At 39.0% G+C, this 18,869-nt stretch overlaps 1 protein-coding gene across 2 annotated transcripts; it reads left to right on the forward strand.

Annotated features, from left to right (window-relative positions):
* The first annotated feature begins 1,871 nt into the window (after positions 1-1,871).
* Positions 1,872-18,626, forward strand: LOC100243338 (pumilio homolog 2). Of its 2 annotated transcripts, none has more exons than XM_002283155.4 (9): positions 1,872-3,086; positions 6,954-8,545; positions 8,632-8,773; positions 8,904-9,011; positions 14,055-14,267; positions 14,492-14,602; positions 16,605-16,799; positions 17,389-17,563; positions 18,131-18,626. In XM_002283155.4, exons 1-9 carry the CDS (start codon positions 2,463-2,465, stop codon positions 18,166-18,168), a joined length of 3,198 nt encoding a protein of 1,065 aa, XP_002283191.1. In that variant the 5' UTR covers positions 1,872-2,462; the 3' UTR covers positions 18,169-18,626. The 2 variants fall into 2 exon arrangements, with proteins under 2 accessions (XP_002283191.1, XP_010650999.1); XM_010652697.2 differs by having other exon boundaries at positions 1,893-3,086; positions 6,951-8,545.
* Positions 18,627-18,869: the final 243 nt, after the last annotated feature.

Consider the following 18,869-nt stretch of genomic DNA (forward strand, 5'->3'; position numbering starts at 1 on the left):
AATACTAAAAACGCTTTTAAGAATCACTATCAAACATGCTCTTAGAGATTTTTCAATCAACTTTCAATTGAGTATCTTATTTGAGAGATTGAAAATTAAATTGATGAAATTTTGAGAAATTTTATTAAATCAATGCCCTTGTTCATCATAAATTCTAAATTATCTTAAATCCTACAATAATTCTATTCATCCCCTCTACTACACCATTGATAAAGACTATGGAATTAGAACGTGGGCTTTCTTCTATACATATCTAGAATTCCTCCATGGCTAAGAATGGATATGAGTTGAGGCAGAGAATATAAGAGATAATGTAAACAAATGGGTGCACGTGACTCACCATTAATTCACATAAAAGGAGAAGACGTAGAGCATATGAGGGCAATGGAGGAGAGTGGAAGAGCACATGAGTCCCTTTCTTCTTTTCTAATATTAACTCATCTTTTCTCACTGACATAAAATCTTTTCCAAACTTAATTGGATTTCCTAATTTTGGAATCCAATTCCAACCCACTTTTCTTCAAGGGCGAAGTCACTTTCCCATGGATTGGAACTCGGCTTTATTGAGGAAGTATGGCCTCCAACCAATTCTCCCTTTGTCTCCCCATTTGGTTAGTCTTTTAGCCTTCAATTTGTTTTGTCATTTCCACTTTTCTTTTTTTCTTTTCAATTATTTTCCATCACATCAAGAAAGTTAATATAGTAAGAATTCATATACTATGACAAGTGTCCCATGCAAATATCCCAAATTTTTAATTAATAAAGATTTCAAAGGATATTGTATGAAATATATTTTTAAGTTTATGTATAATTATAATATTAGATTTTATTATAACATATGAAAAATGATGGAAAATATCGTTATAAATATTATAGGTTGTAAAGGAAAAAAGTTATTATACGAGATGACTTGTAGAAACTATACGAGGTGAACGAAGAGGAAAAAATAACATAAAAAACCCGATAAAGTGAGAGGGGTTTGTAACAGGGTATGGAGACAAGAAGTAAATAAAAATGAGATATTTCGAGAACTTAACAATTGTATTCGGTTATGTCCTTTATAGCATTTTCTATTGTATAGTGGAAAAATTATTTCTCATCTGACAGTATAAGTATAGTTGTTAGTTCGAACTACATTACAATCTTGTGTATTTTTTTATTGATTATTTTATTTTTGTATTCTTGATTTAACATTATTTGCATTAAAACTTTTGTTGACACAATAATATTAAAATTGATTTTTGACCTTAATACAAAGTTTGGAGTTTCATTGAGCATCTATTTATACATTTTAAAGTTGTAAGGATTTATTCAATCACGATTTCCAATATATATATTTTGAATGTTTTATAGAGTTGAATAATAATTTAAATTTGGTTCATGAAATGAAGAATTGGTAGAGGTTGTATTTAAAAGAAAATTTATTTTTTATATATGAAATAAATAATCATAATGGATACATTTCAGATTCAATACAACTCATGACTCTTAAAACAAAATCTTATTTAGACAAAAAAAAACTAAAAAAAAATATAATTACAAAAACAGAAGTTGGGTTTATGTGGCTAAAATCAGATATGGAAGATAAGAAATAAAATAAAATAAAAAGGAGAGTGGAAAAAAAAAGGAGAGTTAAAAGATAAATTTACCACAGAGTTAACGGTCGACTTTTACTGTGCAAATGAATCTAAAGTGATGACGTGGCAGTCAGTTTTTTGGAACACGAGGAAAACAAACATCATTAATATCTGCAATTTTTTCAACATCAGTCGGTTTTCACTTAGTCAGTTGCCACCTATTTTTTTGGAATATTTCCAATTAATTATTAGAAAATTAAAAATAATTAACAATTAATCACAAGTTTTTGAGGTGTATAAAAGAAAAATAAGAAACCCCCCCCCCCAAAAAAAAAAAACAAAATCCCAAAAAGAAAAATCCATTACTGTATTTAATTGTTGATGAGGAACAAAACCCTAAGGGGTTCTTGTAAGAACAAATCGCCGCCGGATTGATCTCAACCGTCAATACCGCTCCTCTTCTTCTTGATCTCAGCTCACTGTCTTTTTTGGGTTTTTGTTTTTCTGGTTTCTCGCAACGACTTTCTTACACTGCCGTTGTTTTTGTTGTCGAGGTTGAAGGAAAGTGGAAAAATATGTTGTGGGGAATTTGTTTGGGTAATTCATGAGACGGAGTTCGCGGGAGGATGGTTTGTTTTGGGTTGTGGTTTCGTGTTTTGATCGAGGGGGGGTTTCGGTTTTAGGGTCCGAAGTGGTGAAGTGGAGTTGAAAAAATTGGTTTTTGGTTATAAAGTCTTGGTTTTTTGTTATCCGTTTGGAAGAGGAGATTCTGAGGTTGTAAGCATGGGTTTTAGGTGTTTGGGAGCATGGCTGTTGGTTCTGGAAGCTTTTTAGGGTTTAGGGTTTGGTTTTGGTTTGTTGGATGATCAATTGGAGCCGGTGAAAATGTTGTCTGAATTGGGGAGGAGGCCGATGCTCAAAAACGGTGACGGATCGTTTGGGGATGATTTGGAGAAGGATATAGGGTTGTTGCTTCGTGAGCAGCGGCGTCAAGAGGCGGATGATTATGAAAAGGAGCTAAATTTGTATAGAAGTGGGTCTGCTCCGCCAACTGTTGAGGGTTCTATGAATGCAGTTGGGGGTTTGTTCGGTGGTGGAGCTGCCTTTCCGGGATTTCCAGATGATGGGAATGGGAATGGGTTCGCGTCTGAGGAGGAGCTTAGGTCTGATCCAGCTTACCTTTCTTATTACTATTCAAATGTGAATTTGAACCCACGGCTCCCACCTCCATTGCTTTCCAAGGAGGATTGGAGGTTTGCTCAAAGACTGAAAGGAGGGAGTTCTGGATTGGGAGGGATTGGAGATAGAAGGAAAATGAATAGAAATGATAGTGGTAGTGTTGGTAGATCGATGTATTCGATGCCACCAGGGTTTAATTCGCGGAAAGAAGAGACTGAGGCAGACTCAGAGAAACTTTGCGGTTCAGCAGAGTGGGGTGGCGATGGACTCATCGGGTTGTCAGGGTTAGGACTAGGGAGCAAACAGAAGAGTCTTGCAGAAATTTTTCAGGTGAGTTTCTTCTGTGGTTTTGCTGCTTATATGGTTTATGTCCACTTCTTACTTACCATACTGTTTCTGAATATCCAAGGTTGAGATCTTCTGATTACAATGTAGATTATCACTTTTTGATCGGTGCTAGTTTGACTATCCAAGGAAAAATTTGCCCTTGTTGCGGCATTTATGGTTTCCTGTTGATATTTGACATATATCATATTGTATCTCTATGGGGAATCATCAGAATAAAGGTTGTGGTATGTCATGTGCTTTAAAGGGATAATTTGTATTGTCATGTTTCCAATGATTGTGGTTTGAGTATAATTCCCTTCCTTGGATTGTCTATTTTGACGGTTATTGTACTGGCAATCTTTGCCATGTAACAAATTGCATCTATATGGGAAGTTTGAGTCATCTTTTTAAAATCTTGTTTGACACGTGTTTTGAACGGATGATTATGTGCTCCCTCTGTACATGTCAAGATTATGAGTTTTTGTTTACATAGTTTTGTTATAAGGGGCGGACATGTAAACTATATAGAGAAGTTTGTGTCATCAGATTAAAGATCTAGGTTTGACACGTGTTTTGTAGGGAAAATGATATTCTCTCACTCTCTTTGCTGATGATGATAATTTTTTATGTTTCATGTCAATTTGAATCCTTTATGTTGATTTCTTGTTCATGTAGTTTTGTCTCTTATAGGGTTTGGGCATGTGACAAATTGCATCTATATAGAGAACTTTGGGTTGTCAAATTATGCTATGGTTGGCACATGTTTTGAAGGAAAAATGATAATTGGCTCCCTGTTCTTTCCCTGGACTATTACACCTTCATATAGTTAATTTGAATCATTTATGCTGATGTCTTGTTCTTGTAGGTTTGTTTCTTATAAAGGCTGGATTAGTTAATCTATATTTAGCATAGCTTGGGAAATAATAAAGTATTTGTCATAGTTGTTACAGGTCCGCTTAAAGCGCGCCTAGGCTTAAGGTGCAATCATTCTCTAGCTATAACGCTTCACCTACTAATAGGCGCACCTTGTTGGAGAGGCTTTCTTCGTTGTTTCCTTTTTCTTTCTATAATATTGTATTCTTGAAATTTCTGACAGTATATTTAAGCTTTATGTGTAGGGTCTTGTTGAGGAGTGCTGTTTTTTGTTAGTCCCTCTTTGTTTTTTTGGTTGTGCTTTAGGCCCCCTTTGTATGCTCCCTGTGTTCTTTGGGGCGCTTTTGGCATTTCTCTTTTTAATACATGTTTTTTCTTTACCTATCAAAAAAAAAAAAAGGCTTTATGTAATTTCATTAGTTTTTTGTAAGATGATTCTTCTAAGGTTTTGAAATCATGAAGTTTTTGTTAGTTTAATTGAAATTTGATGATATTTAATATTTTATAAAATCGACATGCATCTGAAGTTGTGTCTCACTTCATTTGGGTGTGCACCTTGTATTGCGCCTAAGCCTTACAAGGCTTTTGCACCTTTTTGAACTATGGTATTTGGGTTCTTCCTAAAATGGTGTGGTTCTGAAGGTTTTGTTTGTATGGACAAATGGGGGATTAGGTTTGGCTACTTTGCCCTTATTGGATCTCAGTGATGGAATGGGGATTGGTTTTAGCCAGTTGGTGTTATTGATCACTTTCATTCTGTTTAGTATGTGTGCTTTTTTTGATAAGTAAAGCAATTGTATTAAAAGCGCCAAAAAAAACGCCTAAAGTATACACGGTGTATACAAGGCCAAAAAAAAGGAGGGAATTATGTGCGCTGCTTGTATACTTTGTGTTTACATGGGTTGGTGCTCCCCTTTTTCTGCTAGGCACTTTCATTAATGTACTTATCCTAATTTTCCTATATATATACATATACTAATACTGCTTGTTGAGGCCTTTCTTAAAAATTCTAACTTATATGTTAGAACATGAGATTTTTAAATACTTGGGCTAGTGTCTTTGCATTAATAAACCTTCTTCATCCATACACATATTTGATTGAAGCTCTATTATTAGGTCACCTTATAGGGATCTCCCAAATTCCCCCCAGATTCACAATTTTTTAATTCTACTTTATGGTGTTAATTTTTGCTAATCATTTGAGGCATCTACTTCAACATCTTTACTTGGATCGAACAAATGTGCTATGCTTTATCAGCCCCAATTTGTGATGCGTGAAGAATAACTGGTGTATTAGTGATGAAAAATTTGGATTGTCCTATTCACAATTCAGTTTGTCCTTTTGCAGTCCATTTTACTAGTGACATGAGGTTTTTTCAAACATACCAAACAGAGGCCAATAAGGAAAAAGTGGAAAATACCACTATATACTTTTCCTGTATAGTTTATATGAAAATAAATTTATCATGTCACATTCTATATGTACATCTCCAATTTAACATCCTTGTGAGGAACATTTCCCTTGTGAGGAGCATTTCCCTTGTGAGGGGCATTTCCCTTGTTATCTACATAGAACCATGCCCAAAAAATGGTTGTCTTTAAGGTATTTATCGCCATCAATATCACCTCATCTTGATTCTTGGTTTTCCCATAAAGTTTTAGTAAATATTCAAAACTTATTGACCTTTCAACTTCCAACGCTGTGGTGCAGTAATGTCATTTTGGTTTGTGGCGAGATTGCTAAGTCTACAAACTGCAAAGTTCTACTAATGTGATGTCTGAAAGTTGACCTTTATAATTTGTGATGCTGGGTTAAAGCATATCAAAATGGTATCTTTGGTTGTAGCATTTCTCCTTAAGAGGAGCTATTAAGCAACTGGCAGTGTGGGGGGAAAAGTAGGAGCGATATCAGTTGAGTCTATCCTTTCTATCTTATCTATATAAGAAAAGGGAGAACTTATGACCTCGCAGATAGAGAGGTATTCAAACCCCAGTATTTCTATCAATATCTTGGTTGTCAAAACTGACTCTTTCAATTGCTCAGACATCCCTTCCCTTTGTGCTTTGCCTGCCCTATCTATCCGCTCGCTGGCAGGCAGGGCTTATCTAGGTGATTAGCAATGTTTGCTTAGGCCTATAGGTGGATTCTATTACCTGCTGGTTAGTGAAGCGTTTCAGGTAATATGATGGCTAGATGGAGCTGTTTGTGGTTACTTTGAAATATTTGTTCCTTAAGTCCTTGTTCTCTTGGTCTAAGGAATACTATTGGGATGGTAATTTGCCCTTTTTAACCTCATTGTTAGGGTGATTGGGCTGGGCATTGGACTGGGTCCTTGATTCCTGTCTCCTCTTTCATCTCCCTCTAGGAGGTGGAGTATAGATACGTTTCAGGTGCTATGGTTTTCTCCTTTCTGTATTTTTAATACATTACTTTGCTTATGAAAAGGAATTTCAAAATATTAAATAATGTTTCTAACCAATTTTTATTTATTTATTTTTATTTTTATTTTTTTATCAGAACCAACTGAAAATAATATATAATAAAATAAGAAATGTATGCTGAAAACCTATTAGAGAATTGACAAAAAGAATGTGGTGCACAAATGATATTGAACATAAGAAGCAGCCTAACTAAAATCAATAGCCTAAAAGGGTGGGTATATATGTGACATGCCTGTCCAGAGCATGGCTCCAAAAGAATAAAGATTTAGGCAAACTATTTAATATGTATTTGCTTGTTGTTTGAGACAGTTAATCACAACGTCAAGCTGTTAGTTTTGTTCTGAAGGCATGTTCTTTTTAAATGCTTTGTAGAAATTCAAATGTATTGTTAAAATATGCCAACTTTGATGAGTTGTTAGCTTGTTCCTTGTTGTATCATCATTCCTTTGAATCAAGTTTGATTGATAAAACATTATGATGAGGCACCATTCATATTTCTGCTAAATTATTGTCATATGATTGTTTTGGTAAACAATTAGTTTGGTATTGAAGCAGGATGATTTAGGGCGCACCACTCCTGTCTCTGGACACCCTTCTCGTCCAGCAAGCCGCAATGCTTTTGATGAAAATGCTGAACCCTTGGGCTCTGTTGAAGCGGAGTTGGGTCATTTACGCCGTGAATTGAAATCTGCTGATGTTTTACGATCCGGTGCAAGTGTTCAGGGCTCATCAACGGTCCAAAATATTGGTGCACCTACTTCATATACTTATGCCTCTGTGTTGGGTGGTTCCTTATCAAGAAGCACTACTCCTGATCCCCAACTCATTGCTAGGGCTCCTAGCCCCTGTCTTACACCCATTGGAGGAGGGAGAACTGCCATTTCTGAAAAGAGAGGAATTAATGGTTCTAGCTCTTTTAATAGTGTCCCTCCTAGCATGAATGAATCTGCAGATCTGGTGGCTGCTTTGTCTGGTATGGATCTGTCAACAAATGGCGTGATTGATGAAGAAAATCATTTGCCATCACAGATTGAACAGGATGTTGAGAATCATCAAAGCTATCTCTTCAATCTACAAGGTGGTCAGAGCAATATTAAGCAACATTCATACCTGAAGAAATCTGAATCTGGGCATTTACAAATTCCTTCTGCTCCTCAGTCAGGAAAGGCATCATATTCTGATTCAGTTAAGAGCAATGGTGTTGGTTCAGAGCTGAACAACTCCTTGATGGCTGATAGGCAAGCTGAATTACACAAATCTTCTGTTCCCTCCGGTAATTCGTACTTGAAAGGATCATCTATGTCTAGTCATAACGGTGGAGGTGGCTTGCCTTCTCATTATCAGCAGTTTGTAGATAGCACAAATTCATCAATTCCTAACTATGGTTTGGGTGCATATTCCATGAATCCAGCTTTGGCTTCCATGATGGCAAGCCAGCTTGGTGCGGCTAATTTGCCACCATTATTTGAAAATGTCGCTGCAGCATCAGCTATGGGAGTCCCTGGGATTGATTCAAGAGTTTTGGGAGCAGGCTTGGCTTCTGGGCCAAATATAGGGGCTGCTACATCAGAGTCACAGAATCTCAATAGAATTGGGAATCACATGGCAGGGAATGCTCTTCAAGCACCTTTTGTGGATCCAATGTATCTTCAATATTTGAGGACGGCTGAATATGCTGCAGCACAAGTTGCTGCTCTTAATGATCCCTCTGTAGATAGGAACTACTTAGGTAATTCGTATGTTGATTTACTTGGACTCCAGAAAGCTTATCTGGGAGCTCTGCTTTCTCCTCAGAAATCACAGTATGGTGTTCCCTTGGGCAGTAAATCTAGTGGTTCTAATCATCATGGTTACTATGGTAACCCGGCATTTGGTGTTGGCATGTCATACCCTGGAAGTCCCCTAGCAAGTCCTGTTATTCCAAATTCTCCCATTGGACCAGGAAGTCCTATCAGACACAATGATCTCAATATGCGATATCCATCTGGGATGAGAAACTTAGCTGGGGGAGTCATGGCACCCTGGCACTTGGATGCTGGTTGCAACATGGATGAAGGCTTTGCCTCCTCACTACTTGAAGAGTTCAAGAGTAACAAAACCAAATGTTTTGAGCTTTCAGAAATTGCTGGTCATGTTGTTGAGTTTAGGTATATGTTGCTCATAGAGATTTTTGTGCTACGTTATTCTAATAGTATCCTGCAATTGATATGTGATTAACATCTTCTATGAGCAGTGCGGACCAGTATGGAAGCCGATTCATTCAACAAAAACTTGAAACGGCCACAACAGAAGAGAAAAACATGGTTTACCAGGAAATCATTCCCCAAGCTCTCTCTTTGATGACAGATGTGTTTGGTAACTATGTTATACAAAAGGTATGAAATTCTCTTTTCGTTGCATGATTCTTGCATGCGCGCTATATGTGTGTGTATCTGCACACATTATTATTATTATTATTATATAATTTTAAATGGTTTTACATTTGCAACTGTTTCTAATTTTCAGTTTTTTGAGCATGGACTAGTATCCCAGAGAAGAGAACTGGCTGGCAAGCTTTATGGTCATGTACTGACACTTAGCCTTCAAATGTATGGTTGTCGAGTGATCCAAAAGGTACCATTAGTTTTGCCACTAAACCTCAACTTGACTTTTGCTGTGTGATATTGTGTGTTGTTCACATAAAGGTCTCTCTATCTTTCATTATCTGCAGTTGTAGCACCAGTCATTCGCCTTGATTGTCATTTGATTTACAGATGGCTCATTAATGCTGTTAGTATGGTAGGAATGATAATGCTATCATATTAAGCTTCTCTACAATAGAGTGAACTTTCTGGATATCTTAAGAACATTATTCTCCAAAAACATAGAATAGTTCTTAGATTGCTCAATCAAAATCAGGAATTTTGAATTTTGCATCTAGGAAAAGATGTACAGCAAGTACACTTCCCTCGGCCCACCCGGACCTGGCCCGTCCCTTTGGGCCTGGGTTAGGGAAGGCCCATTCCTCAGCCTCTCTGGGAAACACTTATATACCCCTTGGCCCAGCTTCTCCCAGTGACTTAGGGCTTGGAACCCCTACCTGCTCCCTGCGCCGGAGGAGAGGATCCCCCCCTGAGAGCCCCCAGTTGGAAGCGCCGTCCCATTTGGAAGTAACGTCGGCAAATGACCTCCCTCCCACTGTCGAAGGCCGCAATCCTCAAGGTATGCTCTTGCCCCCTCCACCCCCCTTGAGTGGGATGCTTTCTTCTCCTTCTTCTACTCCATTCTTGGTTACGGGATCCGAGAGGGAAAGGGGATGCTCTGGACAGACGGACCCGACGTCAAGAGAGACTGAAGAGACGCCGATTCCTCTGTCCTTGATGCTTAGAGATGGGTCGATAATGGTCCTGAGGCCCGACCCCCCAAACTTTGCGGCGAAGCAGAAGGACCACACAGCTATCTCCCCGCGCGAAGAAGTATGGTCAGAGGAGGAGATTTCCAATCTCTTCCATTTTAGCAAAGTCTTGGGAATGCCTGTCGAAGGACACGAGGTTGAAATTCTGAATTTACTTGAGAAATTGAAGCTGAGGACGGGAAATAGTACCCTTTGCAAGCGACGAAAGAAGAAAAAATCTTGCACCACCCGTTTCGAAAGAGAGTTAAAAAGGTTGGAATGCTCTGTTAGTTACGGGGAGACTTCAGGGATAGCTAAAAAGTCCGGCCACAATTCCTGGGATTTGGTTCCAGTTGACTAATGAGAATTAAAATTCTCTGTTGGAATGTTCGCGCGGGCTTAATGACTCAGAGAAAAGAAAGTTGATCAAGGGCGTGGTAAGGAACCAAAAACCAGATTTGGTTTGCCTCTTGGAGACGAAGGTGAAAGAGATGTCTCAGCAAATGGTCAACAGTGTGGGTATTGGAAGATTTCTTAATTGGGCTTCTGTGGATGCTAGGGGTGCGGCAGGATGTCTATCCGTTTCAGAAACTGTGTCGATGGTTTCACTTGGATTTTTTGTGGGGTATATGGGCCGGTGATTAGCAGTGAAAAGGAGGATTTTTGGGAGGAACTTAGTGCCATCCGTGGTCTCTGGGAGGACCCCTGGTGCTTGAGGGGACTTCAATGCTGTTAGATTCCCAGAGGAAAGAAGGAACTCCCTTAGGCTCACAACTGAAATGAGAAGATTCTCAGAGGTTATAAGGGAACTGGGGCTAAAGGACCTCCCTCTGGCTGGAGGCCCTTTCACTTGGATAGGGGGTTTGAACTTTCAAGCTGCCTCTAGATTGGACCGTTTTCTGTTTTCGGACCAGTGGGAAGACCATTTCTCCGCCATCACCCAAGCTGCTCTCCCTCGTTTGATTTCTGACCATAGTCCTATAGTCCTTCAAGCTGGAGGATTCTCCTCAGGCAAAAGCCCTTTCCGTTTTGAAAATATGTGGCTAAAAATTGATGGTTTCCAAGACCTAGTCCGAAGCTGGTGGAATGGGTATTCTGTTGAAGGTTATAGTAGCCACTGCATTGCCGAGAAGCTCAAAGCGCTCAAGAAGGACTTGAAGAACTGGAACAAGGAGGTGATAGGCAATGTCTCTCTCAATAGAGCAGAAGCCTTCTCTCGCCTGCAGCGATGGAAGACCAGGGAGAATGACAGCCCCCTCACTGCTAGTGAAGTAGAGGCTAAAAATCTGGCTCTTGAGGACTATAAGAAATGGGCTCTGTTGGAAGAAACTTCTTGGAGACAGAAGTCAAGAGAAATTTGGCTAAAAGAAGGCGACAAGAACACCAAATACTTCCACAAAATGGCCAATGCTAGGGCAAGGAAGAACTTCCTGTCTAAAATTAGAATAAATGAGGTCACTCTCTCTTCTAGTGATGACTTAAAAGAAGGCGTTTGTAGGGCTTATAAATCCCTTCTCTCAGAACCAGGGGATTGGAGGCCTAATATCAACGACCTTAACTTCAAGGAGCTGGGAGAAGGCTTGGCCAGCAGCCTGGAAGTTGTGTTTTCTGAGGAGGAAATCTATGCAGCCCTAAGCAGCTGCTGTGGCGACAAAGCTTCAGGCCCGGATGGCTTTACAATGGCCTTTTGGTTGTTTTGCTGGGATGTTGTTAAATCAGAAATTTTGGAGCTCTTCAGAGAGTTTCACCTCCATGGGACCTTCCAGAGAAGTCTGAACTCCACGTTTCTTTTGCTCATTCCCAAAAAGGAAGGGGCTGAAGACCTAAGAGATTTTAGACCAATCAGCCTGGTAGGGAGTGTATACAAATTACTAGCCAAAGTCCTTGCTAATAGGCTGAAATCAGTGATGGGAGAGGTGATTTCTGATTCGCAGCAAGCTTTCGTCCATGGGAGACAGATTCTAGACGCTGTTCTTATTGCCAACGAAGCCCTTGATTCTTGATTAAAAGACAACGCGCCGGGCCTCCTCCTTAAATTGGACATTGAGAAGGCTTTTGACCATGTCAATTGGAACTTCCTCATAGATGTGATGTCTAGAATGGGATTTGGGCACAAATGGATTAATTGGATGAAATGGTGTTGGTCCACGGCCACATTCTCGATCCTCATCAATGGGTGCCCCACGGGCTTCTTCCGTAGTTCTAGGGGATTGAGGCAAGGCGACCCTCTCTCCCCCTACCTCTTTCTTTTTGCCATGGAAGCTCTTAGCCAACTGCTATCACGTGCAAGAAATGAGGGCTTTATTTATGGCTTCAAAGTGGGAGGAAGAGGTAGAGAGGGGCTGATCGTTTCCCATCTCCTGTTCGTCGATGATACCTTAATCTTCTGCGACGCCGATGCAGTCCAGTTGCAATACCTTAGCTGGACCTTCATGTGGTTTGAGGCGATTTCAGGGTCTGAGCAAGTCTGAGGCCATCCCAGTGGGGGAATGTCCCCCCATGGAGCCCCTCGTCTCAATTTTGGGATGTAAGATTGGATGTTTACCTACTTCCTACCTGGGTCTTCCCCTTGGAGCCCCCTACAAATCCACTAGTGCGTGGGATGCAGTGGAAGAAAGATTCAGGAAAAGATTGTCTCTCTAGAAAAGGCAACACCTTTCCAAAGGTGGTCGTCTAACCTTATTAAAGAGCACCCTCTCTAGCCTCCCAACCTACTTCCTCTCTCTCTTTGTGATCCCCAAGAGAGTTTGTGCAAGACTTGAAAAAATCCAAAGGGATTTCTTATGGGTTGGGGGCGCTTTAGAAAACAAACCTCACTTGGTGTGTTGGAAGGTTATTTGTGCCGCTAAAAAGGATGGAGGCTTGGGCATCCACAACCTAGCTATTTTTAATAAGGCCCTTCTTGGTAAGTGGTTGTGGAGATTTGCCAATGAGAACGAGTCCCTTTGGAAGCAAATTATCTCTAGTAAATATGACCTTCAGGATGGGGGATGGTGCTCCAAAGGTGTTAGAGATCGTTATGGGGTGGGTGTTTGGAAGGCCATCAGAAACGGTTGGGAAAACTTTCGATCTCACTCCCGCTTCCTTGTAGGGGATGGCACCAGAGTGAAGTTTTGGAAGGACTTGTGGTGTGAAAATCAATCTCTGGAAGAAGCTTTTCCCATCTTATTTAATCTCTCAGTCAACAAAAAAGGCTTGGTTGTTGAGGCCTGGGAGGAAGATGGAGTTGGGGGTAGCTGGGGACCTCGTTTCAACAGACACCTCAATGATTGGGAGTTGGGGGAAGTGGAAAACTTATTAAGCAAACTTCATCCTTTGGCTATTAGAAGAGGTGTGGATGACTCGCTTAGGTGGAAAGCAAATAAGAATGGGACCTTTTCTGTTAAGTGTTTTTATAGCTCACTCTCAATGGGCATCAACCACCCCTTCCCAGCTAGTATTATCTGGACGTCTTGGGCTCCAACCAGGGCTAGTTTCTTTGGTTGGGAGGCGGCTTGGAACAGACTACTCACCATTGATCGCCTAAAGAGATTTGGTTGGAACATCCCCAACAGGTGCTTCTTGTGTAAAAATGAGGAGGAGTCTATTGATCACCTTCTCCTGTTTTGTGAGAAGGCCAGAATGTTATGGTATCTAACCTTCTCCCTTTTTGGGGTGCAATGGCTGATGCACTCCTCTATGAAAAGGAATCTCCTAGGATGGTATGGATCTTTTGTGGGCAAGAAAAGGGAGAAAGCATGGAAAACTGCCTCCCTTTGCCTAATGTGGACTATTTGGAAAGAAAGGAATAGAAGAGCCTTCGATGATGTGGAAAGAAACGACCAAGATATCAAATCCATTTTTTTGTACACTTTTGTGAATTGGGCTAGGGTATATATTAAGGATCATACTTTATCGTTGTTTGATTTTGTAAACTGGTTAGCCACCAAGTAAGGGTCAGAACCTTTTGTTTCTTGATCCTTTGTATCTTGGTATACTCTCTTTAGCCTTTTGGCTTTTAATGAATTTCCTTTATCTATCAAAATAAAAAAAAAAAAAAAAAAAAGGAATGGGTCTTAAGTCATCCCTATGGCTTCTGTAGTCTTGACTCAAAGGTGGATCTCTTTGCCTTTATATTTATCAGCTGAATTTACTGTGTACTACATGAAAGTCAAAGAGAGGCTAATCTTGATAATTGCTACGTGCCCATGCTTGCAAGTTCATCAAAGTTCTAATCCTAATTGAACTGTGACTGATTTGAGTTCATTGGGGATGGCAATAATAAAATGTTTCTAATCATGCAGGCAATAGAAGTTGTTGATCCAGACCAAAAGATTAAAATGGTTGAGGAGCTTGATGGTCATATCATGCGATGTGTGCGTGATCAGAATGGAAACCATGTCATCCAAAAGTGTATTGAATGTGTTCCTGAAGATGCTATTCAGTTTATCATCTCAACATTCTTTGATCAGGTTGTGACCCTCTCAACCCATCCATATGGGTGTCGTGTGATACAGGTTAGAAACTTTTTATTGCTTATCTTTTACATCTTGAGGGTTCAATTTGAAGACATAAGGAAGAAGTGCTTCCAATATTTTTCATAGGCAAAGATCAAATCTATTAAAAGCATCAGACAAAAGAGTGCACAAAAGTATAGATGGTGTATACAAAGATGCCAATAGGCCATACAAAGCAGAGAAAAAAGAAGTGTGTCTAATATGATGTGTCTTTCATGTGACAGAGAGTTCTGGAGCACTGCAGGGATCCAAAAACCCAGAGTAAAGTGATGGATGAGATTTTAGGATCTGTTAGCATGCTGGCACAAGATCAGTATGGCAATTATGTTGTTCAGGTTTTTAATCTTTTCCAGAACACTACTGGTATTGGCTTACATTTTCTTCTATAACTAGCTGGCAGTGACATAAAGTATCGTTGTCATGTTAAGTGTTGTTTGTGTGATACAGGCCTTCTGAGATGACTAGATGTGGTGATTATGGTTTTCAACTTTTTTCTATTGTTTCTGTATGAACATTGTACTGACAACTTTAAGCTCTTCAAGCCTGGTATTTCCCATTTTACAGCCATTTTGCATTTTTCTGTTCTAGTACTCTTACCACTTATAAAACTTTAGCAGCATAGATTCTTTGCACTTGTCTGTCAACTGCATTGTTTAGTCTTTCTCTGTCTTCTCATTCCAGATGGGTTTTATTTTTTATTTTTTATTAGTAAGTAATGACTTGGTTTTAAATGCCATATTTGCTCTGTTCTGAACCTCATCATATACATAGGGACTGTTTCACACTTATTTTGTGATGTATCGTTGTAATCCAATATCTCTGTGGTAAATAAATTAGATAACAGATCAAGAAATTGCGAAGTAATTGAAGTCACAGCTCAATAGAAGAGCTTCTAGGGTTATAGGTCCTAACAACAAGTTCCCAATTTGACTCTGTTATTAGGTGACAAGAACTGCTAGAAATTCATTAACAAAGATTATATATGATAGACTACGATAGCCTATCAAAAAAATGTGATAAGACTGCAACAACTATTCTTGGTCTTCAATTAGTCACACATTACTACTTCAAGGATTTCTAAATAAAGCACAAGGAGACAACTGAGACAGAAAGACTCAGTAAAAGATGATACTCTGGTGCTCTAGGTTACATTCATGCATTTTGGGCCTTGATAAACCTTTTATGTGCATATGCATCTTGTATGAGTTTGAAGATTCAGAGAATTCCTAGACTTCTTTTAAATGTTTGTTTGATCATTCTATGCATATGCAATGAGTCTTTTTTTCTTAGATGTTTATTGAGTATATCAACCAAGTCATCATTGATTTATCCAGCATTAATGTCTGTATACTTCCTTGGTGTAAGGCTGCTTTTACATTTTCTTTTCATTACATCAAGAGTTCAATGTTTGTTTGCCCATTGTAAGTTACCCAACAGAGAATCACAACTATGGTTGATGGTTTGACTGACAAGATCTCTGTGGCTAGTATTCAAATTTTGATTTAAAGTTACTACTAAAATTTTAACCCAAAAGTCCTTCATGTCTTACTCAAGTGGCAAGGGGTGGGTTTATGAGAGGTTTGAGGTCCAAATCCCAATTGGGATAATAAAAAATAAAAAATAAAAAATAAAACAGTGGCAAGGGGTTGTGGAGAGGATATGGGAAGTTCTAGGTTTGAGTCCCACTAGGGATAAAGAAACTGAAAATATGTTTCTTATCCAGAAAGTAAAAGAACCAAAAGAAAAGAATAGATGAAACATAACTCATATGTGCACACAGTTGTACATGTTTAATACCTCAATCTATTTTACTTAGTCATTTTTGTTGGAATGGCGCAACCAGTGCCAAGACAGGCTTAATCTTTGCACTGACCAACAAGAACTTCCTATAAAGTGTTTAGCTTGAGATGTACACATACCAGTGACACTTGGGGGTGCATAAATTGTACATGTTTAATACCTCAATCTATTTTACTTAGTCATTTTTGTTGGAATGGCGCAACCAGTGCCAAGACAGGCTTAATCTTTGCACTGACCAACAAGAACTTCCTATAAAGTGTTTAGCTTGAGATGTACACATACCAGTGACACTTGGGGGTGCATAAATTGTTGATATTATAAATTACTGTCACTTTCATGCGATCACTAAGTGTGCTGCTTTGATATCTTTCTTGAACTGGCCAAATCTTGCTGGGTGATGCTAGTTTGACTTTTGAGCCCCCTGCTGTTGGTCTAAATTGATATTCAAATGTATGTTCTCCTGGATTACCTGTCATGGCGTTTCTGTGTGTGTACTTCGTTGTTTCTTAGTCAATCTTTTGCTTTTATTTTTAACAGCATGTTCTGGAGCATGGACAACCACACGAGCGCTCTGCTATAATTAAGGAATTAGCTGGAAAGATAGTTCAGATGAGTCAGCAGAAGTTTGCCTCCAATGTTGTGGAGAAGTGTTTAACTTTTGGCGGTCCTGCTGAGCGCCAGATCCTGGTGAATGAGATGCTTGGCACTACTGATGAGAATGAGCCTCTTCAGGTTTGGCCAATCACTATTTACTTTTCTGCCACTAGATGGAATGACCAAGTCAAATGGGGGAGTGTTTCTATATAAGGCCTTTGATTGGTAGTGGAGCCAGATCAGAAACATTTTTCTGGAACCTGTTATTTAATGTCTCTGTCCTGCCATGGTAATGCTGTACTTGGCACCTCTGAATTCTCTTAACCATGAATTTTGCATGGTAAGCCTAAAGTGGAACTGCATCTATTGATGTAGCGGCTTATGGGAAATGAGCTTTCCCCAAGCTTAACCTCTAGCCGGTTTCACAAGATTTATGAACTTGAACTTAATGTTTTATGTCATATTCTAGGTAAATAACATTTTTTTTTTTCCGTATTTTTAACCAGAGTTAAATGTGGTTTGAAATTAGTTCTGCTTGTAGTGTTTTTAGCAATGGTTCTAGTGTTCCTTTCATTTTCCCAGTACAGCTGTCTGTCGAAAAAGAAATTGAGAAAGGAAAAATCCTATGATTCTGATGCTATTAAAATTTTGCTTATTGCTTGATTTCATGGTTACGTCAACATATAGTTATTTCCCACTTTGTTGTTCTTGTTGCTTGTGCATCTAGGCTATGATGAAAGATCAGTTTGCAAACTATGTTGTACAAAAGGTGCTGGAGACTTGTGATGACCAGCAGCGTGAGCTGATCTTGTCCCGAATTAAGGTTCATCTTAATGCACTGAAGAAATACACTTATGGAAAGCATATTGTTGCACGTGTAGAGAAACTCGTTGCTGCTGGGGGTACCTATCCTTTCCCTCATATTTTACTTTAGCATGCATATTAAATAGTCGCTCAGGCTGCATTTTTTAAGAAAGAAAACATGTCTTTGCAGTTGCCTTTTTCTGTGTTTATTCTTCATTCCTTTTAGGATGTGGACGTGCTGCTTTTTTGCTAGATAAACACGACTAACTGACAAATTGGGATTGGTGGATAACACATGGGTTAAACTGCCATAGACATACTTGTTTATATTGGCAGGAGTTTTTTAGTAGTTCACTGATAATGGAATTTGTAAATTTTGGTTGGAGATCTTTTGGTTCAGCCTTGCTATGAAATATGGACTTCTGATGACATTTTACTGATTAGATGGCATGATCACTGCACTCATAGACAAAATGCTAAGGATTGCATACGTTCTTCCAAATGCCTAATGGGAACATTGGATAACCCTTGTGTATGGAAATGATCAATGCCTAGTTCCTCATTCTGATTTTGTTCTTATGTGTTATGAATACCATCTTAACATATGCATGATTCTTCCATGTTCAGATAGCTCTCTAACCCTTTGTACATCAAATTGTTTGCAGAAAGGAGAATTGCTATTCAGTCTCCACACCCTGCTTAGGTGGGCATAGGAAAGAAAGAAGTTGTACAGCTAACTGAGGCTAGTGTGAGCTTCCTTTCTTCTTCTCTTTCTCTGGAATCTAGAGCTATGGTTCTACTATCTCTTTAAGATAGATATGAGCTGATTGGCAATAAAGCTGTTCTTGTACTGGAAAACTGTACATTGTGTAGTTTAAGGTTTATACATATAATCAAGCAAGCTGAGAGGTTCGGGTGTTCAATACACTTGAAGTCCATGCAGAGGAGATAAATGACTATACAAGTTTTTAAGGGTGTAAAAAATGATTAAAATGGTGAGGTAGTTTATATGTTAACGCGACTGTACAAATTTCGCCATGTGGAGAGCTGTTGATGTTTAGGTGAGGCCAGGATATTTTTGTTTAATGTATGCTTATTGACTACTTTCTTTCTTTTAAAGTACAATTTTCTCCTGTGCTCAAAGTATCTTGTTTTGGTCTACTTTTTCTTTGTATTTGTTCTTGGTGGTGTTAATATATGGTTCATTTTATGCAATCTATTCCTCCAATTATACGTAGTTTCTCTGAATGAAGAGATGTCGACCTTTCGGGTAGTTTCATTCTTCCCAATTTCAGCCTGGGATTGCACCCATTGGTTGCACCATACTCATGGCATTGCCTCAACTCTGAATTAGCAGGGACCATTTGAAAACCAAGTATGTCCAATTGTGATTGCTTTTAGGGA

This window comes from Vitis vinifera, chromosome 6, assembly GCF_030704535.1.
Source record: "Vitis vinifera cultivar Pinot Noir 40024 chromosome 6, ASM3070453v1".
Lineage (NCBI taxonomy): Eukaryota > Viridiplantae > Streptophyta > Magnoliopsida > Vitales > Vitaceae > Vitis > Vitis vinifera.

Bases quoted from the DNA above. Each gene is read 5' to 3' on its own strand.
- LOC100243338 (XM_010652697.2), top strand. From the start codon at position 2,463: ATGTTGTCTGAATTGGGGAGGAGGCCGATGCTCAAAAACGGTGACGGA. The intron at 8,774-8,903 runs GTATGAAATTCT...TCTAATTTTCAG, and splicing joins GTAACTATGTTATACAAAAG to TTTTTTGAGCATGGACTAGT. The intron at 14,268-14,491 runs GTTAGAAACTTT...TTCATGTGACAG, and splicing joins ATGGGTGTCGTGTGATACAG to AGAGTTCTGGAGCACTGCAG.